Source organism: Anser cygnoides, chromosome 20, assembly GCF_040182565.1.
Source record: "Anser cygnoides isolate HZ-2024a breed goose chromosome 20, Taihu_goose_T2T_genome, whole genome shotgun sequence".
Classification (NCBI taxonomy): Eukaryota; Metazoa; Chordata; class Aves; order Anseriformes; family Anatidae; genus Anser; species Anser cygnoides.
Window position 1 is genome coordinate 9,694,785 of NC_089892.1, and position 23,332 is coordinate 9,718,116.

At 49.4% G+C, this 23,332-nt stretch overlaps 1 protein-coding gene across 16 annotated transcripts in view; it reads right to left on the reverse strand.

The window, feature by feature from the left end:
* The window catches only part of CACNA1B (calcium voltage-gated channel subunit alpha1 B), a 281,607-nt gene that overhangs the window by 10,518 nt on the left and 247,757 nt on the right, over nucleotides 1–23,332 (reverse strand). For 11 of the 16 annotated variants that reach the window (XM_066980511.1, XM_066980512.1, XM_066980509.1 and 8 more), the window contains 7 exons: nucleotides 22,814–22,964; nucleotides 19,167–19,294; nucleotides 12,292–12,388; nucleotides 3,844–3,952; nucleotides 2,317–2,424; nucleotides 943–1,055; nucleotides 127–254 (listed from right to left, as the gene is read on the reverse strand). In XM_066980511.1, the coding sequence (XP_066836612.1) occupies nucleotides 127–254; nucleotides 943–1,055; nucleotides 2,317–2,424; nucleotides 3,844–3,952; nucleotides 12,292–12,388; nucleotides 19,167–19,294; nucleotides 22,814–22,964 (834 nt within the window). Of the gene's footprint in view, nucleotides 1–126; nucleotides 255–942; nucleotides 1,056–2,316; nucleotides 2,425–3,843; nucleotides 3,953–12,291; nucleotides 12,389–14,587; nucleotides 14,685–19,166; nucleotides 19,295–22,813; nucleotides 22,965–23,332 lie in introns of all 16 variants that reach the window. The other 5 variants (XM_066980520.1, XM_066980519.1, XM_066980518.1 and 2 more) reach the window with 1 other exon arrangement.

Below are 23,332 nucleotides of genomic sequence, written 5' to 3' on the forward strand. Positions count from 1 at the left end.
GCTGCTGGGCTCGGGGTCAATGGAGGTGCCACGAACCATCCAGGGCAACTGAGTCAGCAGGGGCAAGGCTGGCGTCCGCCCTTTGTGCCCCTCGGCTGCGTGACGGCTGTGTCGGGGGGTACTCACAGCGTGCCCCCGTTGTTGAGCGATGCCGAGCTTTTCTGGCGGAGGAACGCCTTCGCGTTGCTGAACGCCGCGGGCTGGGTTTGCTCCAGGGTGGCCTTCAGGGGGTGGAAGAGCGACACCGGGCCGGGCTGCAAAGCACAAGGGAAGGAGTCAGAGAGAAGTTTCCCCCACGCCCCCTGAGTGCAGCAGGGGTTTCGTGCCCTGACACAAGCACTGGCACTGACCACCCCGTTGTGGCACTGCCACCTTTTTTTACAGCCTCCCGTCCTAGGGACAGACAGACAGGGCCATGCTGGAGGCTAGCAGGATGATCACCCTGAAATCAAGCAGCTATCTGGCCCACCAGAAATCTTTGGGGTTTCAACCCCAAGCCAGATGTGTGAAAATACCTTCAAGAAATTGTAAAAGTCTTCAAGTGTGTTACAGCCAAAATAATTTTGAATTATTCCCATTTTAAAAAACAACTAAAACATTTTGGAGCCAAATATCATCAGTTTTCAGTGATTCTTTGGTGTCCCAAAGACATCTCATGGTGTTCCTCAGTGTTTACACCACTTCTGAAAATAGGATCAAAGATTAGCCTGCCAAGTTATTTGGGACTCTTTTTTGGAAAATATCCTTCCAGACCTAGCGGAAAAGGAAATTGCATCTTTTTTTTTTCTTCTTTTTTTTTTTTTTTATGGTGGGAGAAAGAATTTTGGGAGGGGTTTCCATTTTTCAAATAGTGCCTGGGGAAGCACCCAGACCTTCTGCCCGCAGCTCAGGGGGAAGCTGCCCGAGAGGGAGGGCCGAGAGCAGCACCCTTTGACTGAGTACCTGGCACAGGCCCCCAGGAGGCTGGTGGACTTGTTCCCTGCTGTTCTTGTTCTGTTTGTAGAAGTCGAATATCATGAGTGCTGCGTAGACCTTCCCCACGGTCATCTCATCGGCTGTCCAGGGACGTTCAGGTGAGGAAAGGCAAAGGACCGGGGGAGGAGGTGAATAAGTCACAGTGCATGAGAAATAGCAACGTCAAACGGGTGTGAAAAACAAGGAGGAAGAAGTGGTGGCATTGGAATGATGAGGCAAGGCAGACACAGGGAAAAACGGGGGAAAGGCAAAAAAGCAAGAAAAGGTTATAACAGACTTCTTCAGATCTTTGCCTGTTGCTGGGAGGATGGCCCCTGTCTCTAACCCTCCACGGCAAACATTCGCAGATGCTGGGTGGAAAAGAAACAGGCAGGAAAACTCTGTGGCATTGCAAGCACCGCCAACAGAAGAACCACTAAATTAATGCCAGATCCACAGCCAACTTTTTATCAACAAAGAAACCTTATTCCAATTTCTCTGAATTACAGTCAACTGGGGCATAATGGGCTAACGTACATGCATTTAAAGAGTATTTCATTTTTCCAGATGTCTTTTTCACCCTCGCAGCTCTGCTCCCAGCCCTTCCCCGCACCGCAGCTGAGCACATCCCTTACAGCAAGGAGTTAAAGCTCCAGATATAAAGGCACCCGGAGAGGTGGGGAGGAGAAGAATTCAGTAGTTGCTACCCACTGCTCTGCCCCTCCTCAGCTCCCTCATTTTTCTTAATTAACATTGCCTTTATTGCTCTGCACTGTTTCTCATTAATCAGGAATCCAGAGCCCTTGCTTTGGCCAATCAAGATAATGGCAAACTTTCCGTTTTCTCAGCATGTTCACCTAAGGACATCATCGAGTAACACAAAGGCCTTTAGCTCCAAGATACCTCACTTCTGGTTCTGTAAGTTCTCAGCAAACCTTTAATCTCCTTCCCCTGGTTTTCTGTAGCAGACTGAGCGCAGATGGCAGACGTTGCTCTCCTGTCCTGTAAGGCACAGGCTGGAGGCAAACAAAAGCTGTGAAGAAGGTCTGGGAGAGGCCACACAGCTTTGGTCCCTTCTTGGATTGCTCTAAGGACGTGAAACCCACTGTAACGTAACAGAACTCATGCCTGGATGTGACCTCGGCTTCCCTGCTCCTTGGACGACCATGGCATGGAGACGTGGGCTGGAAGCCTGCAGAGGTGACACCTGGGCACTGACCCACACCAGGTTTCTTTGCTGCATCCCCCAGATGCCCGTGCACCTCGATGGGGCTTGGGACAGAGCAGGCAGGGAGGGGAAAACCTACAGTGGGCTTCTCAGGTGGCTGGGGACGGCTGGGTGCTTGCTGGTGGACCACTTACGTTTGTGAGGAGGCACCAGCAAGTCCAGAGTCTTCTGGGACAGATTGGGCCAAACCAGCGAGATCTCCTTTCTCAGCTCAGCATCACACTGGTGCTGCTTGACACCCCCTGAAGAAAGGGAGAGGAAACAGGCACGTCAATGAAAACCCTTGTCTGTACGGCACATCCCACTGCTCGCACAGCAAGCGAAGGCATTTCCCCCTCTCCCATTTCTCAAGAGCACCAAACAGAAGCTGGGTGACAACTTAACCAGGAGGAGCCGAACACAGCGGCATTGTTCAAGTGGCCAAAGTGAGGTCTCAGTACACAAGTGGAAAGTGATTAAAGTGTATGTGAGCCAACGGGTCTGCTCCCAGCTGAGTACACCATGCAGCTGGCAATTAAGTAGTTCATCTGAGTGACAGAGATTACTTTTCTAAGAGGAAAGCAAGGGGAGGAGACTCTGGGTGCGCTGCGACAGGGTGGTTTGAACTCCCACGCTCAGTCTCATTAGGGAGGGTTTATTAAGGGCCCGTTAGTCCCACTAAAGACTCAATTAAACTTAGCACACAAAACTGAGCACGTAGCCACAAAGCGGGTCAGGAGCTCACAACCCGCAGCAGATATAAGCCTTTCGGCGGTGCCAGCGCTATCAGCTGCCCTGGCTCTTTGGTTCCCTTCCAGCGTGTGGCAAAAAGAAAGGAGGGGGAGGCTTTGGCAGCTGAAAAAGTCTGTGGCAATTGCCTTTGCTGACAGGTAACTAGGACCCTGAAATCAGACAAACTCTCAGGGCTTCAGTGGCCTTATCCAGAGTTATTACTGAAATATGGTGTCAGCCTCTAAAATCCCAGACAGTCCTAAGTGTGTCTTTGAAAACAAGCATCTGGTATTTGGGGTCACTCTGGGGGAGCTCTCCAGCAGCCTCAAAGTTTTGTCTTCTCTCAGCACTGCATGCCCAAAGCGTCAAAGTTTCAGTAACATTTGAGCAAGGTAATTAACACAGAGAGGCTGGAAGGTTGGCCTAAAACCACTTGGGAAAAGCACAGCACCCTAACCCAGCCTGCCCTTTGCTCACAAGAGCATCGTTACCTCCTGTTAGCTTTTAGATTTGGAATAAAAGTGCTTTGGCCCATCATGCCTTGACTCTGACCCCAGCCAGCCTGATTAAACAGCGCACCAACCCACAGAAAAGGCCGGCGTGCTTTACTATGTTGCAGTGTTTATTCGGGAAGTTAAGCACGTGCCTGATTAAACACTTAAATAACTTAATTTTATCCCCAGGCGCCTTGAGTCACTGCCTGGCCACCAGCAGACAGCAACGCTGCCTTTTTCACCCCCGTGCTGGAATAGCAAAGAAGTAAGGTGCAGAAACTCTCGTGGCTGTTAGAGAGCAAGGAGCTGCCCATGGCTTTTTGGGGAGCTCTGCACATCTCGGCTGCTGCACCAGGGTACAGCCACCCCAAAGGGGTCGGCACTTCTGTGGTTTCAGGGCCGCAGCGCATCAGGGTGTGAGGCCCCACGTGCGGTCACGCATCGCCCCCCTCTCACCTGTGGCGAGTTTGATTTCGAGGGCGGTGCGGATCAGGGCCATCAGCGTGGACGTGAAGTGGACCGTCAGGTCCTCGGGCGAGATGGGCATGTTCATCCGCACCAGGCGCTGCGGGGAGGAAGGCAGGCACTGTGAGCGTTGGTCGGGATTTCTCCCCCCCACCCCGTCCCTGCCATCCCGTGAGTCCCCAGAGGCAGCCCCACAGCTGCCCCACTGCCGCCCCGATCCTTTTGTGCGCTGAGCTGAGGCATCTCATCCATAGCAGCTCCAGGCCCTCTCCTGGAGCAGGTCCGAGCTGTTGGCTGTGGCTGTTAAACAATTGATTTGCCAGCATTTGTACCGCAATCCTACAAAGAGATTTCTTCCCAAAGACGACGATTTTAATGTCCTCACCCCATTTCAGAGATAGCTATGCCGCTCCTGACGGTCTCCAGCTACGGTCCTACCTGCAGCCCAGACACGTGGCTGGCACTGATGCCCCCTGCTAGGTCCTTGTGTGACGGTGGGGGAAAAAGAAGCCAGCACCGGCTCCTACATCAGTTACCTTCACCTCTATTCTGGCTCTGCAACAGGAGCAACAGCAGCCGACGGGACCTGGCGCTGCCAGCTGGAGCGAGACGATGGAGGACTTGCATCCACCACCACAGGATGCGGCTCCATGCAGACAGCGATCATGGCTCAGGTTCTCAGGGGCTGTTTGGGGCTGGCTGCTAATGGGTAAAAGGGCAAAACTTTCGTTTTTGGAGACACGTGGGTTCGGTCTCCTGCCTCCTTTCCCTGTGGGCATCCCAGGAGCTCTGAAGATCTCCTCCCTTCAGTCAGTGAGCTACACAGCTCCATCCAGCTCTTACCCCCAGGGGAAGGAGCCGGGCTGGTGAGAGCAGGGCTGTTACTTCCCCCTCCTGTGCTCTTGCAGTCCAGGCACGCAGTAGTCCCTCCAGATCTGCACGTGTCTTCCAAGATCTTTAGCCCCAGTAGCAACTCCTTCCCCACCACCAGTCAGGACCACCTCCGACAGGGCGAATTCATCTCTTGTAAGCACTTTGGAAGCTGTGGCTCCCTTAACACGCCCGGCGTCAGAGCAGCTGAATGCAGACAGGCGGAAGCACCCCGAGCCTTGCTGATAACCTGAGCAATGCGTTTAAAGGATGGATTTCTTCTCCTTTGGCAATCTGCTCATTTCTCAGCTCCTCGGCTTTCAAAAGCCGTCCTGCAACCTCCTCGCTCAGAGCCTTATCAGACCAGCCCCGCATTCCTGCTCTTGGAGGGAAGTCACTGAGCATTAATCCGGCCGCGCAGAGCTCCACAGCGGCTTGCAAAGCCAAGCATTAGCCTGGCTGGGGCCCCTCGCTTGGGAGCGGATTTCATCTGTGTCTGAAAGCTGCTGGGGCTGTTATGTTGATCCCTATCAGCACACAGAAACCCTCTCTTTGTTCAACAGCAGCCCAGAGAGCTGAGCGATCCGCGTGGGGCTGCAGCAGGGAGGCTCCTGCTCCGCGCGCTGCGACACCGTGCAACGTTGAGGGCTGCTGGGAGACATCCCCGACACGCAGGAGTTGTCCTGCTGGTGCTGATGGGGATGGAGGGCACGGGTTTGGTGCAAAAAGCCTGCTTTTCAAGACATTCAGAGGGGGTGAGACCTCCTCGTTTATCTTGCTACGCATCTTTGGGTCTCATTATGCGCCGCACAAAAGACTCATGTAACAACATACCCTGTCTCCTAAAGGCTGAGACAAACCACTGTGATCTCAAAGAGCTCTTAAAGTGTGCCCAGAGGTTATCTTCCACATCCAACAAGCCTCTGAGAGGGGAAAATCAAAGGCAGGGCTCCCCTCCTTTTATAATTCAACGAGGGTAGCAAATGCTGACAAGGCCACATCTTTTTTTTTTTTTTTCTCTTCACTTGTGTCAAATGGAGCATCATTTTAATTCAGACTCCTGCCCTCAGCGCACAAAAAGTTAGCACAGAATTACTGCATCGGTGTGAGCCCACACACCACCGACAGCCCCACCACATCCCACCGCAGTGGGACAGAGTTCAGAGATGGAGAGAGAAAGAAGGTGCATGGCAGTGAGAGCAAGCAGGTGAGAAATAATTCCTCCAGGAGAGCTCTATCCTCGCAAAAACCAACACCAAGCATCATTTGGGGACCGAGATGTCCCAGGTCTCCCCACTGACTTCCCAGCTTGAATTCACAACCAGGAGGCAGAGCACAGGGCGAGTCGCAGCTACACACACAGCAGGGCTGCAGGAAGGTCTTTCCTCCTAAACCGCAATCAAGGGGGAAGAACCCAGAGGGAGATTTTCCAAAGACAGAAAGAAGGAGGGGGAACACGCTTCCAAGTGTGCCAACATATAAACCGCTCAAACAGCTCAACCCGGACACCTTTAAGCCAAGGCAATTTCCAATCTAATAAACCTTCAACCTGCAGAGAGCTCAGCACAGGTCCTCCCACATCGCCCAGACCCCGCTGGGGCTGGGCGGCTCCAGCCGTCCCCTCAGGAGATCGAAGTCCTGGTCCCACCTGGGGGAGCAGCCCCTGCAGCAGGATCTCTGCTGCTGGTCACCCCTTTGCTCCCTCTCTCCTCTGTTGGGGTGGCAAACTGGGGTGCATCCCCCCATCCTCTCCTGGGGCAGGTTTTTGGCAGCCAGTTGAGGTGCACAGGCACTGCAAGTTGCGCCTCCCAAGGCAGCGCAGATGCCCATTTCTTAGCCAAAAATAAAAATAAAAAAGATGTGAAAGGGGACAGAAGTCCCTTATAACCCACTGCACCTAGGCCTAGCAGATCGTAGCTATGAGACTCCCTAAATCTCTGCCAACATCAGCCAGAGCAACTTTCTAGGAAGCCATTTGACAAAAAAAAAAGTGTATATCTAATGCATATACTGCATTTGGGGGACAGCTCCTGCCGAAGCAGGTGGGAGAAAGGAACTGATTCACATTTGGCTCAGAATAGCCCTGACACCACCCCACGCAGGGGAGAAGGCAGCTTGGTGGGAGGTGCTCGCGCTGTGTCCCCACACCGGCACCCAGAGGGGTGAGGGATGGGGTCAGGTGTGGGCACGGCCACCCGGAGGAGAGACCCTGCCCTCCCTGCCTTTAGCACCCTTTGATGCATTTCCCAAGCACCAGAAATGCAACTGAGAGTGCAAACAAAATAGAAATATTTTTTTTTCTTTCTTTTTTTCTTCCACTGATATTATAAAAAACACCCTTATGCCAACAAATATATCCACAGGAGAAACCTCAAACAAAATGCAGTGAAACACCAAAATTGTCAAAATGTCTCTTTCCAACAAGTGCAGAGCAAAGAATTTCAGTGACTTGAAACCTGCTTTCTAGTTGTTTTTTTTTTTGTGAAAAGTAAAAAAAAGTATTCTAATTCATTTACATTTCTATAGGTGTTATTTAAAAGGGACTATCACCCAACGGAAACTGTTAAAATTTCTCAGAGTCAAATATTTTGACTGAACTAAAATTACTCTTTGAAAAATTAAGAACTTTGGATTTTCATCTCTAACCAAGATGGAAGAGAAAATCTCAATGTTACCCATATTGCACAGGTAACACTATGGGTAAAAGTAAAACCTGAGCCAGTCGTTTAGCCTGTACACATTTTCAAACAAAATTAACATCTCTCCTCATTTTTGCTGTCTCTTCTGGTTGAGGTCACGCTCCAAGACAAACCCTTACTGGTTCCTCACGCTTTGCAATAGGATGCAAAAATATGATTAAAAAATAGAGAAAAAAAAACAATTTGTAATTTTTTCCATCTTTCTAGACTCCAGAAGGAAACCACAAGGGCACGCTGATGCAGATGGCACGGGAGCAGATCCTTCCCTGCGCTAGCAAGGAGCTTGCGCTACTCTGGTGTGCCGTGGGAATCGATGGCCACAAATAAAGGGTGTTCAGGTGAATTAATAACTGGAGGGCAGGAAAAAAAAAGATAAAATCCACCCTGGCCTGGCAGGAAAGTGCTCCCTGTGCTGCTCCTCTCCCTCCCGCTTCCCCCACGAGCACCCAAGGAAGGACACCCAGCAGCTGGTGGAGCCCTGCTCCTCTCCCCAGGGGGTGGCTGGGGAGCTCTCCTCCAGCCCTGGGCTTTCATCAGGAGGGCTGGGAGGGAGGGAGAGGGACTGGCACGTGGAGAGCTCGTTAATATTTCTGCAGGAAAAGGGCCCAGAGGCAGGAGCTGCAATATTGTCTCCAGAGTCCCCTAATTAGCTCTATGCACCATGAAAAGGGGAACGAGCAGATAACGAGATGGTGACCGATTACAGCTGGCCTACGGGAGGCAATGCTTTTTGCTCCAGTTACTTGCGTGGCCAGAGGGGTGCAGGCACCTCCCGGCAGAGACTTAATTTCAAATAAAGATATGGCTAACAAAACCAGATGTGTGTGTCAAATAGAACGGGCAGAATTTGTGCATGCTTAGTGTTCCATTTCTGAAGGTCTTCTGCTTGGCAATTTCTGGGGCAGTGTCCATTCAGACAGGGAACATCCAGTAGAAATGGCGAAATCCATCCCAGTGTCAGAAACTAATAGAAAATTGAGGCAGGGTTTGAGCAGGACCTGGGTGAGGCTGAGGTCTTCTGCTGGCTCCCAGCCTGGCCCAGAAAGCGAGTGCTGAACTCAAGCACAAATATTCACACCGTAAGTCTTACTCACCATCGCGTTTGCCCAAACGGTAGCAGGAAGAGGAGCACACTGAGGTGCAGGTGCTGGGAAGCTAGCTGGCACCCTGATGGATTTTAATTATTAAGAATACCCGACCAGCAGCTCCCGAACAGCCTCTGGGACAAGAACTGCTGTGGGAATAATCTCCAAATGTGAATAAATTCAGGACAGTGGAGCCCTGCTTGTGGAAGACGAGGCTGAATTCGGTGAATAAATTATTTGCTATGAATAATTCACCCTGACCTAGTTGTGATTAGTCTGCTCTGATTTAACTCTTCTCTCAGCTTCAGAGAGGCTGCCCGAGCCTTCCTCCCCCCCACAGCAAGGGTGGATGTGGGTTAGATATTAGGAAGAAGTTATTCACTATGAGGGGGTGGGAAGCTGTGGATGCCCCATCCCTGGAGGCGTTTTGGACAGCCTGGGCTGGCGGGAGGTGCCCTTGCCCTGCTGGGGACAGCACCACCGCATCCCCAGGACTCAGCCCCAGGCTTTAGGGCAATGCAGCGCTGAACAGAGAGGTTTAGCAGCACCAGGAGCATTTCCTTCAGCCATTTTAAAGCCCCAAGCTGTGTGGGTCATTTTAAAGCCTCAAGCCAAGTCCCTCAGCTGGGATGCGCACACCTCAATCACGAAGCTCTCCACGTCTCTGTGTAACACGCAGCCCATTTTCCTGGGATACCTCCTCAAGGGGAGGTAGGCGAACAGCCACGAAGTGCAGGGTTCACATACACCTGCTGGAAATACTCCTGCTGCTGGATAACATTAAAAACCAGGACCCTTCGCCCCAGACAAGCTGATTCTAAAAGGCCTCCAAGTCCCAATGAACGGTGTAAAACCAAACACCCCCAACCTGCCAGTGGGCCAGAGATCAAACCTGAAGGCACCAGAGTGAAGTCAAAGTGGTTTTCATCCCTCTTTCCAACCTACTGAGCAGAAAATAATTTAAAAGGCATTTCTGCCCTCCTTGCCCCCCACCCCGGTGCAGGATAGAGCTCTCCCGGTGCCCCAGGACCCCGACATGCACGGCCGGAGGGCGGCGAGCCGCGCGCACGGAGCTCGGCTCAGGCTGGGCACGCCGACCGAGGGGGACGGCTGAGAAAGGGGAACCAGAAAGCAAGAGGAAGGAAGGACGGCAGCCTGTGGGGCTGCAAGGAGGGATAAAAACGAACGAAACAAGTGCTCACACACACTGAGAAGGGTGAAGACGGGAGAAACACAAGAAACATTAACAAATGGAGCAGACTGGGAAAAATATATATATATGGAAAGGAAAAGGATGGACATGTGGGGCAAAAGAGCTTTTGCCAGACAGAAGAGTATTTAAAAAAAAATATTTAGAGGGAGAGAGCAGAAATAGTGCAGAGACAAAGCCCTGCTGCTGGCAGTCATTGCCTCTCCTTGCTTGGTTGCTTGGAAGGTCTGTGGACGGGCTGCAGCATCCTTCCTGAGCCTCCCATCATCTGGGAGGGCAGCAAGAGTGATGCTAGTGGGTGTAGGACTAGGGGACTCCACGAGCCACCCGCAGCCTTATTCTAGGGCAAGATGCTCAGCATGAAGCTGCCTCTGGGTGCGTGCTGCTCCTAACACTGCCTGCAGAATTGGAGGAGGGAGGGAACTAAAGTGGGTGCTACTTGTGAGGGTGTAATTTAAGCAGCAGCCGTAGCTGGGAGCAGGGCTCAGCCCAACCTGTAGCCTTACACCATACGAAAAATCCAGATCTGGTCTCAAGTCCATATTTCTGCAGTTTAGGGCTCTTCGATAATGTGCAAAATTAATAAGATCATCCCTAGACTCAGCACTCTGAAGTTCAGTTGAGGTTCAAGTTGTTCGGCTGGAACCCAGCTCTAGTTCTGGCTCAGCCATGCACAGGCTTTAGAGGTTTCTAAGTAGATAGGCAAAAATTAAAGATATCTTAAGAAAAGTCTATTTTAGAAGCAAACTATTCATGTGTACCTGAGTTCTGTGGATGTGCTCTGCAGACAGAAACTAGGTACCAGGTAACTCACAAGGAGAAGGCAGACCTGGGAATGCACAGCAGCGGTGCCTCTGCCCTGCGAAATCTGCTGCAGCAGCTGAGAACATCACACAGGGGCACGGAGACACCTCGCTATGGAAATCAGCCCTGTTTAAAATGCTTCTTTAAATATATATTTCTTTGGTATTCCCTTTTCCCCTCTCTTCCTTTTTAATTGCACGAGACTGGGGGGAAGACAAAGGGGCAGCTTGATGCTTGTGGCACACGCGTGTGACCACAGCACCGAACTGGCTGCCCAGCTGCAAACACCTACAGCCCAGCTCCCAGCCGTGACCCGCTCCATGTGAAGTCAAAGGAGACTCAGAGGTGCTAAAAGGAGCCATTGATTACTTTAAAAGCTTTGGGTTTGTGTGCATAATTGCTACCTCTGTAGAAGTGCTGTCTAGCTGCCCATCTGTCTGAAATAGCTAAGAGCTGGGACTCGGTTTCTTGAGGGCATTCGTGGTAAGGTGGGCATGAATTGCTCCTAGCAGAGATGCTTCTTCAAAGCAGCTACCATAGTGCCCAGAAACACAACAAAACGAATACAGAAAAGATATCTAACTGGCTAATTTTAAGGTTGTGTTTACTTTTTAAAATCCTACTACACTGAGGAAGGATCTTACAGGACATCATTTCTGAGTCTCTTCTTGCTGCTACATGCCCCACACAAAGGCAGGCCGAGGTTTGGGTTTAGTTTAAGTCACTTTACAAAAATCTTGCTTTCATATGGGCTCAGTAAAAAAAAAAAAAAAAAAAAAAAAAAAAAGGAAGGAGGTTGTGGTCTGGATCCACTGCACCCCACTGCACCAAGCACAGCGAGGTGCAGAAGGTGGGCTTGGTGGTGGCCGAAATGAGGTCAACAGCAGAAAAACAGACCAAAAAGACAACAAAAAAGACCCCGTTGAGTTTGATGGACACTGAATTACCCAAATTCTAAGTGCCTGGGACAGACTTCTCCCTCCGAAGCAGTGAGGTTCAGTGTTCAAAGATCCCAAAGAGTTGCCCCTGCAGACGCCCAAGCTCTGTGCGAGCTGTCGGGAGAGCAGCGCGGCTTTTCTGGACCTGCTCTGTGACTTCGGCTCTGTCTACCCGAGTTTCCACTGTGTTCATCAAGGCAGCAGCTAGCAGCCTTTTGGATATAATGCTTTTTTTCGTGGTTCAATTAAAAAGTTTTCAGAATCAACAGTCAGTTTGAATGATTTCTTCATCTTACCGTCTTAAATGTTTTGCATTAAAATAATTTCTTTCACGAGGGTATTTAAGGAGCCCTTCTGGCATTGCCTCTGCTTAATAGCTTGCTAACTCCTACAGCACTGCCTACTCTAATTACGCCAATCTAATTTAGTGGGGGGGGAAAGCACCATAACACTGAAGGACTAGTGAGAGCGGGTAGTCAGAAGCGGTAAGAAGACAAATGGGGATTGTAGTGGCAGGGTAATTTGCTCGTTAGCATCCTCCCTCCCCAGTGTAGCCTAAATGGAAGCAGAATGAGAGAGAGAGAAACACTGATAGAGATAGCAGAGACACAGTAAGAAAGACAAACCGACGTGCCATCGTTTCAAAGACCAAAAAAATGGTTACAAAAAAAAAAAAAAAAAAGCAGCAGATCCAAACTCCAGGCTGCTCGGGAAGCAGATAGAGCGCTAGGAAGAGCCCAGGACAACCACACTAACGTCACAGAAACCCGGCACCCGCTGCAGCCACGGCACAAAAAGCTGGTGGGTTGGCAGGAGCTGCTGGGGTGGTCTACCTTATAGGCAACGCGAGCAGGGCATTTCTTTCCAAGGCCTAGAGGTGGGGACATGTGTCTCAGCATCTCATACATGTCTGTGTAACTGATGCGCCCGCTTGGAGTCAGAGGGAGAGAGGCAAAAGCAAAAGGAGACGGAAATCAAAGCAGACCGGGGTGGGGGGAAAAGGGGAGGTGGGGAAGGGAAAGGGCAACACAGTGGGATAAATGAGAAGGAGAGAGAGAAAAGGGGAAGCGGACAAGAGAACAGATATCTGGTTAATCAGGTTTCTCAGGAAAACGGAACCAAAGTAAAGAGGTGGGTGAATCGAGAGGCTCTCCGCTCCCGTTCCTGCGGTTCGGTGCCCAGCGTCTCCACGGGGAACTGCCACGGCCCCTGCAGCAGCGGCCGGGAATGATTGAGGTCTTGTCCAGGGGGGGAGGCATGGGGAGGGTTTGGGGGGCTCTTTTGGGGGTGGAAGGGCTGCTTCCTGCCCCCCCAAACCAGTCCGAGAGGTTGTGGTCACCATGCCGGGGAGAGCTGGTAGGCAGAGTTATGGGACAGGGGGCTCAGGGAAAACGCTCAGCTTTCCCTCAGTGCATGGAGAGTTTGGTTTGGGGGTTAGCTTATGGGCTACCAGCAAAGCAAAAAACCAATCCTAATTTGCTCAGAGACACAGACTGGGGCTGCTCTGACTCCAAGCCAAGGGAGCAATTCTGCAGAACCCCAAACAGCCTGAATTTGGGGCTGGCAAAACCCCAACCCAGCACTCAATCTGTAGGACAGTGGAGGCAAGGGGATTTGTTTCTGCCGTACTTTTAATGGGCCCCTCTTTCCTCAAGGCAATGTCCACCACTTGTCTCCACCAGCGAGGTTTGACTGGCTGTCCCGCGTGCTAGAGGGAGCTGGGAATTGCAGAGATTTGGGCACAGGCCCTAAGACCCATCCCTTAATGATGGCATCTCCCTTCAGTGCATGCTGCTGGCGACTGAAATCCTGCCCCGAAAAGCATGGCAGGCAGACACAGCAAGGAATGCTCCTGCTTCTCCTTTTTCTAACTGGGAACATGCCTGTGGGAATCTCATTTTGCTTCACTAATATTAAAAACTTGGAAAAGCAGGAAGAAATTGCCATTTCCGCTGTACCAGGAGGAAAACTGAGACCTAAGCACTCCTGAGACCCTTTCCTCGAGCAGGGCAGCTGCAGAAGCAGGCACTGCCCAAACCCTGCAGAAAGCATCGATGCAGAAGGGGGTGGACAAGAGAACTTACCCAGCCAGCACCATCTAGTCCTGCCCTTAGTAACTAATGCCCTCAGCATACCTCCCAGGCTTTAAAGCCCAGAGCTAATTTGAAGGCTGATGAGAGACACGAATTGTAATTACAGCCAACAACTTCCCCCTGGCCTCCCTCTTCTGCCCCTGTTCCTGGCAGAGGCCCCGTGCCTCCTCTGCAATGCGAGTTAACCCTTAATCCCTTGCCAGGTGAGGGAATTACCCGGGCTGGAGTGCTCGAGAAGAGCCAGGGCAGGCTCCTCGCTGGCTGCTTCCTCCTGCCTCCCCTCTGCTCCCCGTGCACTGGCAGCAAGGAAATCCCTCCTGTCCTGGGACTGCACTGGCACCCAGCATCTGCCTGTACTGATGTCTTGGCAAGACCTGTCCTCAATTCCCCCCTTTGCTTCCAAGCTGGGGACTCCTTTCCTGGGCCAGGAGGTCTTCTGGTATGCCCACAGTAGCTTGATTCACACGTGTTGCTGCCAGGGCAGCCTCTGGCTGCTGCAGTGGGGTAGACTCAAAGCTCTCCCTTCATCTCCCCCCGCCTGGACACCCGTCCCTACTGCCCGGTCCCCAGACCAAATGCCCCTTCAGCCCAGGAAAGCAAAGGGTTCAGATGTGAGTCACTCAACCAGAGGGGCAAGGCTCTGAAGCCCCAGAAATGGACTTGATGCTCCCTAGAAATCTCGGGACAACATTTCTCTCCGGTGTGTGTATATATATAAAGATAAAAAGCTGCGCTGCTTTTCCCCAGCACTTCCCACCCAGACCTGCGAGGTGCAGGTCGAGGGTTCGCTGTCTCATAAGGCTGCCTGGCCCCAGCCAGCTGGGTGTGGGAGGGGATGGGGACAGGGATGGGCGAGATGCTTGGAGGAGCGAGGAGGCAGTCCGTCAATCATTCCTTGGTCAGGCAATGGGGCGGTTACGTTACGGTTTCTGTTCTGTACCCTTTGCATTTGCACTTGGGGGGTTAAAAAAATAATAATAAAATAGAAACGAAACCAAAACTGAGAATGCTGGAGGGAGTCTCTGAAGTTGCAAACCTTGTATGCCACCCTATGAGGGCACTTCTTTCCTAAGCCCAGGGGTGGAGCAATTACACGTAACAAATTGTACATATCCTTATAATGAATCCGGCAACTGGAAAGAAAACATCAGATATTACGAGAGCACAAACCACGGGGAATCAGCCTTCCCTCTTCCAAACAGGAGAGACTGGAAGGACAAGGCGTGCTGAAAAGCAAGGTTAGTCTGACAGCAACCAGGTTTGCAGAGAAAGAGGCACCTTAACACAGACCGAGAGAGGGAGAGGACTTCCAGCGGCTCAACAAAAGCCATATATGCACGTTTTCTTCTGTGAAAACCGTCCGTGTCACACGGCAGACTTTCCAGCCCTTGCATTTAGTTACCTTTATCACTGTGTTTTATTTCCCTGTGCCTGAGCATCTGCCTACAGACACCTACCCACTGCCCCGGCACGGCAGCAGCCCTGTGAAACCAGAGCCCACAGCACACAAATGGCCTAATTACTGGATTATTACTGGGATTCAAATGAGCTGGTTCAAAAGAGCTTGGGAACCTCCACCTCCCACCGTTATTACCTGCACAGCCCCAGCAGGGCCATACTTTGCTGCGTGGACAGCAAAGTTTGCTGGAGGGCCAGCAACTGCATCTCAAGGGGCTTCGCAGGGCCACCGGTGCTGGGAAAATGGAGCTTTCCTCACCAGGAGGCGAAATCGGACGCTTCATGTTCAGTTTCATTAACTCACAACAATATTTTCAGCCAATTTAACTGTGGGATTAGATTTCTTAATCTACTGCAAGTAACCAAATCATGTACAGAAAGAGCTGTGCTGAACTTCAAAACGACCTCTGAAGAAAAATGAGATGATTTGGCTTCACTGTGTTTATTTTGGTATGTTGTATAAAGAAGGCTGGAATATTTTGGAATAGCTCCTTCAATATTACTGCTTTTTTGGACGCGAAAAATTAAGGTCTATTCAAAACCTTCACAATCAAGTCAAAACTATTAATTTAGAAACAGATCAAATGGGACTGTGCAAGTCTTGGCTGCAGGCCTGATCATAGTTATAAAAAGTATATTGGCTTAACTGAGTCAAGTCAAGTGGTATACCAAAATTTTAGAATGGTTTTGCAAAATTAGCACGTGGAAAATACAAATGAGCTTTTCCCTGCCTTCTCTGAGAGTCGATGGGAGCCCTCCTTGGCTGTCCCTTGTGCCAGCAGCACCTCGCCCAACGCTCAGCAATGACGATGGCAGCAGCAGGACCGAGCGACATCTCTAATATTGCCAAAGCGTGTGCATTGGGGAAGGGGGTACAAGGGACAAAATTCTCACTTTATATGTTCTAAAAAATAAAGGTGGACTTAAATCCACTTTTCTTTTCTTTCCTAGTTCATCCTTCAATTCAGAATTATCCTGGTTAGCTTGCAGCCCTGGACCATCCCAACATCTGTTAGTTCTCTCGCTCTCTCCTTTTCTGTGATGCCTGAGGCTTCTGCTGCCTCTAAATCCAACAATGGTACCACACTTACCTGTCCTGAATGTTACACGCATTTACAACAGCTGCTAGCTGCTTTTTTTTTTTAAACTTCTTTTTGAATATTATTCCCCAGAAAATTTTAGATCAAATTGGAGGTTGAAAGAAAAACAAAGGTGGTTACAAGAAAAGCATCAGAAATAGGTATGTAAATACACACATAGTAACCTTATGTTGAAAATACTACCATAACAAAAGCAGAACAATACTTGTATTTTTCCTCAGGCAGCATCTTTCACCGAAGGACTCAAAGTGGACAAGCACAGTCATTTCTTTTTGTGTGGGACTACCAAGGAGGAGACTTTGAGAGAGGGCATGAAACAGTGAAGGATGGCAACACAACCTGGTGCTGCCTGGGAGTCTCATTTCGTGCAAATTGTACCCTGGTGGTTATTTACCATTGCACTACATATACGTGTACTGGGAGCCAAAATGCTGTGAAGAAATGACTGACATGGAAAAAGACAAATTAAATGGACATTTTCTTTTAGTGAGTTTGACCAACCAAAGGACAGGTCCTCTACAGCCCTGAATCTTCAGATCACAACTGGGTGATTTGTCCTGCTGGGAGCTCTGCCTTAGGCACCGGGATTAATCTCAATCCTCGGATAACTACTGGGAGATGTAATGTCCAGAGCTTCACAGAAGTTCAGCCCAAATGATCAAAAAATCCGTTCTGGCTTTAAACTACGAATGAATTTCACATTACTTTTAAATTGCAGAAGTGTTAGTCCCACTTGTGAAAACATAAATGATTTCAGTGGAACTATTCACACATGGAAAATCCAGAACGTGCACATGTTTTGAGACCCAGCCTCAAGTATCATGTCTTGGCCGTCCCTTGGTTTGCAGTTTGGCCCCCTGTCACTCTGCCAACATCAATAGCTTCACACCAGAGCAAAACAGGAACAAGGTTAGAGGAAAACAGAATTAGGATCTTAATATTTGTGGTATTTTGTATTAATAGCTCTAGAAGTGAATGGTTTGCCCCGAGTGCTTCACAAAATTTAACCTTTGTGCTCAGAGTTAATAGAGCAAGAAAATCTTTAAACTTTCTTGGGTGGAAAGCTCCTGAACACATAAACATTAAAAAAAACCACAGTTATTTATTTTTTCCCTTGCAGGTGTGTGACTTCTCCCACAGATGCTAATCAGAGCCCAGATCATGTTTTAAGGAGAAAAAGGGTGCTCCCAAGTTCTCAGTCTCATTGAGATTTTCTAGTGGTAAGAGATAGGATTGGATTTGAAAAAGAAAAATAGCTATTTATTGCCTGCCAAGTACCCACAAAGGATGTGTCTGTAGTATAAAGCACGTGGTAACGGAAATCTGCTTAGAGATTACGAGCTGCTCGTATATGTGCCATATATATGCAGGCTCGTGGTATAGATAGCTCTGAGATAGTTAAAATTGCACACAGTTCAGAGAAATGCAGTCGTTCTGGAATAGGTTTACATTTAGAGTTAGCCTAAATCAATTTAAGTGAGATTTTTAAGCAGCTTAATTGCATCCTAGCAGGGAGTTTCAGATCCTGATTATACAACCCCTTTCTACATCTGTCTCTGCTGAAGGGAAGCAACAACAAAAAGTGGAAATATTGGAGGAGCTGGAGGCAGATTCATGGCAAATACAGAGGAACTCACTGCAGAGTAACTCAGGGGGAGGACGGCGGAAACAAATTTAGCAGGGCTTGGAAAAAAAAAAGCCTCCCAGCAGGCAAATGCCCAAGCTGCAGAATATTACGGAAATTCCTGTGACCTGTATCTCAGAGCACCTAAAGATGAAAATAAGTCAACAGGACTGTTGTGCAGTGGCTTTCTCTGGGCAAGGGAGAAAAGCAATATGTTGAAGTCAGTGTTGCTCTAAAAGTGATTGCCAGTCAAAGCTATTTGCTTATATTTTGAATTCATAAAATGCTGCAGCGGTGGCTCTTGGGTCTACCACTGCCCAAAGCCCCTCCTCTGGGGCCGTGCTACCAGCATAGAGGTGCAGCTTCTCCTGTGATTGTCTTTGAACAGGAAAAGCAAAGACAAAACGTTAAAACCAAATACCTCGGTGTCGGGTTGCGAGAAAAGCATTTTCTCCTTTAACATGCCCATGTATCAGGAACGCTTTATCGGTGGCTCACTGAGAACTGACACGCTTCCAAAGTCAGGCTAACTGCATTTTCTTATTATTATTTCACGTGTCTTAGATTTCAACTGAAAACCCAAAAAGCTAAAATATTATTTATAAAAAAAAATTCCCCTCTACAATGATGATGTCATTAGAAGGAGGCTTCCAAGATCAAAACATAAGCTTTGATGAGAAATGTCTGTTTAAAAAAACGCGTTTTCAGCAAACCAGCCTTATATTAAGGATCATTGCATCACTCCCTGCTGCCTCACAGGTGCATGCAAGGAAACGATGAATTCTGGGCCATAGCACTTAATGTGGAGACCAAGCAGTGATCAACTCCTTTTAAGGAGAGACATCATTGTGAAAACTTGAATTTTCTTTTTTGAGTGCGACATCAGTGCTCTGCACAGGATTTGTGAAGCTGCTCAGGCGGTTCTCAGCTAGGAGAGGAATGCTGCCTGACCAAGGAGTAGCAAGATTTAGCTTCACAAGTTATTGAAAGTGCTGCCAATGGCAAGAGATTCAGCATAATTTTATCTTCTGACTGGGATGCAGGAACCAAAGGCAATCAAAGCTGCTTTTGGAAACGTTAAACATCTTTTCTGCTTGGCCTTTTAGCCAAAATGACTTGAATTTACCATACTATTTTTTGGCTGTGTGCACACATGGGCTGGTGCTGGTTGTGTTTGTCTTTACTGAGTTGTTGGTTTTTGTCTGTCTCATATCTACTGAACGGAAATTCCCTTGTAATGACATCGGTTCATCTCCAATACATGGTAAATTGAACTTGGAGTATTCTCCTCCAATGTTACTTAAAGCCTTGGCATTTTTTTTTTTTTACTTCTGGAGCTGTGCTCACATTTAGAAGTCTGTGTGTGTGCATATCTGATACCTACACACAATGCATATCCTTTCCTCCATGTGCAAGCATAACAGCATACATACCAGGCAGCTGGGTCATATTCAGCCCAGACACGAACAAACTCATCCAAATGATGGGGCCCAAGGATGGAGGAGTCTCTCGTCAGGTATTCAAAGTTGTCCATAATCACAGCCACAAATAGGTTCAACATCTGCAGAGATGAAGCAATGATGGAATTAGGGATAAGAAAGAAAAAAAAAAGCAGGAATGTAACAGGGTTAAGATTTCCTTAGCAGGGTGTGGGGTTTCTACACTGTGACCAATTTAGGAGTAGGAATTATCTACATCTCCTACAGAAACTGCTTTTTGCTCTCAGGAGGGTAGCACGGCCCTGTCCTCCTTGCTGCTATTTCAAAATCCCTGCAGGAGCCAAGCACTGCAGGCAGATGGGGAAGGCAGCGACCCTGGAGTCCTCCGAAGTGTTTGCCAGGAATATCAGCCCCTCTCCCCACCTGAAACCCACCATGGCCTCAGGCCAGAAGGATGCAGGCTTACAGGACGTTGAGCAGAGAACTTCTGAAACCACGTGGATTTTAATATATAGAGAAAAAAAAAAATACTGTGAGGATATGCTGATGGGCAAACATTTTTCTTCTTACAACTACAAAGTGAGGCGCTTGATTTTCCCATTCTTAGAGCATGGCTACTTCTTTCCAAATAACGGCCCAAACCACACAAAACAACTCAGCTCAGGGCAGCACCACGGGGTGCTTCTGACAACCTCGAAAAGACCAAGCAGCAGCTGCACCCCAGGAAACAACCTTGGCAAACCCAGCCCTGGGTGCCCGGGGACCTGCTGCCACCTCCTCCTCCCCTGCCCTCTCCAAGGCAGTTCCAGCTTTGTGGTGTGGTACGAGGCAGGTTTGCAGGCTCATGACCATCGTTTGTCACCATCTCCATCACTCGTGAGGTTCCCCAGCATGACCGCGGACTGCCTGGGGCTGCCCCCTCACGCCAGCACAGGCTGGCCCATGAGCTGCCGCCGCTGCTTCACCGACCGGACCGTGCCAGCTCTTCCAGCACTTTCATAGCAAGGCAAATCAAGATAAAACGGCTAGAAGAAAAGCCATTCTTCAGCCTGAACATCCTATTTTAAGCTCATAACAATTCAAACCTTCAAAGATCCCCTGAAAGACAAGGGGCAGGACACATAAAAAGCTCCTCTCCCTAATGGCTGTTAACAGAACTCTGCAAAGGCTTTTGGTTTATTAAGTCTCCTCTCGTTAAAGCCAACGGAAGAGACACCAGGATTTCAATGGGAGAAGATCAAGCTGCAGCTGGCAGAACGGAAGAGCAGGAGGGCAGGTGGGAACGGATGCTCCTGTGCCAGAGAAAGACCTGAGGGGCACGAGGGAGGCTTCTGTCCTTTTGTCACTCGTAGGGAGGCCGAGCTGCTGCTCTGAGCCACGGCCACAAAGCAGCAAAGCCAAGCCGAATGTGGATGTCCCCACCTGGTCAGCACCTGCCAGCCATAAAAGCAAATCAGACAGTGGAGGTTCGGGGCTTGTGCTGTTTAGAAGTGATATTCCTGAGTGGTCTGGAGGGAGAGGCCCTGACTTTGGTGAACACGTGGTGCGTGGGGTCCTGCTGGGACGTGATCCACCGGTGCCAACAAGCACAGTCCTTAATGAATCACCCACACAACAACCCAGGGCTGTCCAAACTAGCTCTGAATAAGCTTCTCAAAGACTGGAAGCACCATGAACACATCAGCAGTGCTCGCTCACACAAGGTGAGGAGCACCGAAACGGGGCATTGCTGTGCCAGGACCCAGCCTGGCAGCGCCTGCTCGGCTCCCTCCCACAAACACACACAGCCATCTGGGTGTGCTGAAGGTGTTTGGGGTGTTTCTGAAGATGCTGAAGCTCTCAGGACTGCTACAACATGGGCAATGCTGCAGGAACCCCTCACTTATCACGGTACCCCCAGAGCATCGAGAGGTAGCACAACTTTTGTGAGTCTGCCTCTTGATCCCAAGCCCCTTGCACTGATCCCAGCTCTGGCCGTGGCTCAGGACAGTTTTCCCTTGCTTGCATAAAGCTGCTTCTAAAGTTCCTGTATTTTTTTAATTTCAATTTATATTTTCCTTCTGCGTAAATCTACAGGAGGAAAATGATGTCAGGCTGGCCATCCGCAAAGAGCAAGAAACAACACTGAAAAACAAACATTACCCAATTTCCCCCACTGTTTTCCCCACGGTGTAACACCACCCAACAAACCATTAAAACATTCCCTCCCGGCTGGGCTGTGGCTCTGTAATGCTTTAATCGCCTGTGGGGACCCACACGCTTCCTTGCAATGAAGTGCTGAGCGCATGTTAAGAAATGAGTTCCAGCCCTGGTCGCCCCCCCGGCTCCTGTGGGGGCTCCCCCCTCGCCCTGCCAGCAGACCCAGGCTGTGGTTTCACTGGGTGTGCTGGGAGCGCTGGCTCGGAGGCGAAGCTCACGCAAAGCCGTGGTTTGCACACGTGTGCCCCAGCCTCCGTGCCTGCTACTGCATTTCCAGGCAGACGTCAGCCGGGAAGGGTGAGCTGGGGGACATTGGGGTTTTGTTTATTTATTTTTTTTTCTTTTTTAAAGAAAAGGCTTTAGGAACAATGACGCGCTTGAAAATACCAATGAGAACGTCTGATGTTAGGGAAGGATTTGTACAAGAAAGGATTTAGGATTTAAAGTACAGAGTGCTGAAGGGATCTGTAAATGGAGCATTAACTTTGCATGAGCTTTCAGGGCTCCACGTTTTTTAATATATGCAGAAGAAATAATCCCCAGGATGTCAAAGGGGCAGCAGCAGCTGGACAAAGGAACTCAGTAGGGGCCATTGAAGCGGCTCTATCTATGTATGGCATCAAACCGCCACATGTACCTCTTTTTCCTGGTTAAAGGTTTCAGATGATAGCAGGGATTAGCTGCACAAAGCATCGAATCTTATATTTTAAAAAATCAAGCCATGGAACTGAAAGCAGGCTTGATACGTAGCTTTTTGGGACATTTCAGAGCTGTGATCTTTATCTCTTGCTGCTTGAAGTTTAATTGGGTCCCTGTCCCTGGTTTTCCATTCCTCTGTCCCAGAAGTGTAGGGAAGAACCAAGCCCTGAGAGCAGAGAGGTTTTTATGCACACAAGTGATTACAAAGACACTGGCACCTATTAAAAGCTTAGGCTCAGCCCCTTATGATGGCCACGGGCATAAATCAAGCACATCAGCTCCACATACTTTCATGTCTAAAGCTTTCCTGACACCATCTCAGAAGAAAATGCATTTATTTGTCAAAGAAAACAAAATACACCATCTAACAAGCGTGATGCTCCTGGCTGCCTGCTACAAGCACTTCTGCACCAATGTTATCTCGGCCATTCTCTCCCTGCCCTCCCCATCCCTTTCTTCAAAGGGCCACGTTACAAATCAAGACAAAACAGATTAATGCTTAATTCCAAATATTAGACCCCCCGTGGGAAGAAAGATAAAACCCTTCCCTTTAAACTAATGACTAAATGGTCTCTTCGGGGATTAAAGGGATTTTATCACCAGGATGATAAATGGGTTTAGCAAAGCGGGCTCGTAACGTTGTACAAATCCCAGTCAGGGCGAAGGGGAAACAAGGGGGTGGGGAGGGCTTGGCAGGAACCAGCCCAGCACCCGTGTTCTAGGAGCAAAGGGGACTGACTTACCAGGAAGGAGCAGAGGAAGATGAAGGACACGAAGTAGAAATAGGCAAAGTCGCTGCCGCACTCGTTCTTGGTGAGGCCGGAGAGGGGGTCGCAGGCCCGGCTGCTCAGGCACGACAGCATGATCTCGTGCCAGGCCTCCCCCGTGGCGCTCCTGCGGGAGGGCAAGAGGAGGGGGTGAGCTCATTGCTGCCCAATTAACTGAGGTAATCAGGAGGAAGGTTGTGTCCAGGTGGTGAGAAAAATATTTGCATTAGGAGTCCCAGCAGCCAACAAAAGAAAGGAGAATATTTCCCTCTGTTATGGGGATGTAAAAGGAACCAAACAGGCTCAGATAGGCTATGCTTAGTTTATGGAGAATAAAGCCAGATGGAGTTAAATAAGTCAAGAACGAAGCACAAACGGGAATAAACACAGATTATATTGTGTCCTTTTGGAGCACCTAACATCTCTGTCCTAGATCTGGTGGCAAACCCAGTGGAGATGCTGGGAAATGAAGCCAGGATCCTCCACTTGAATTCT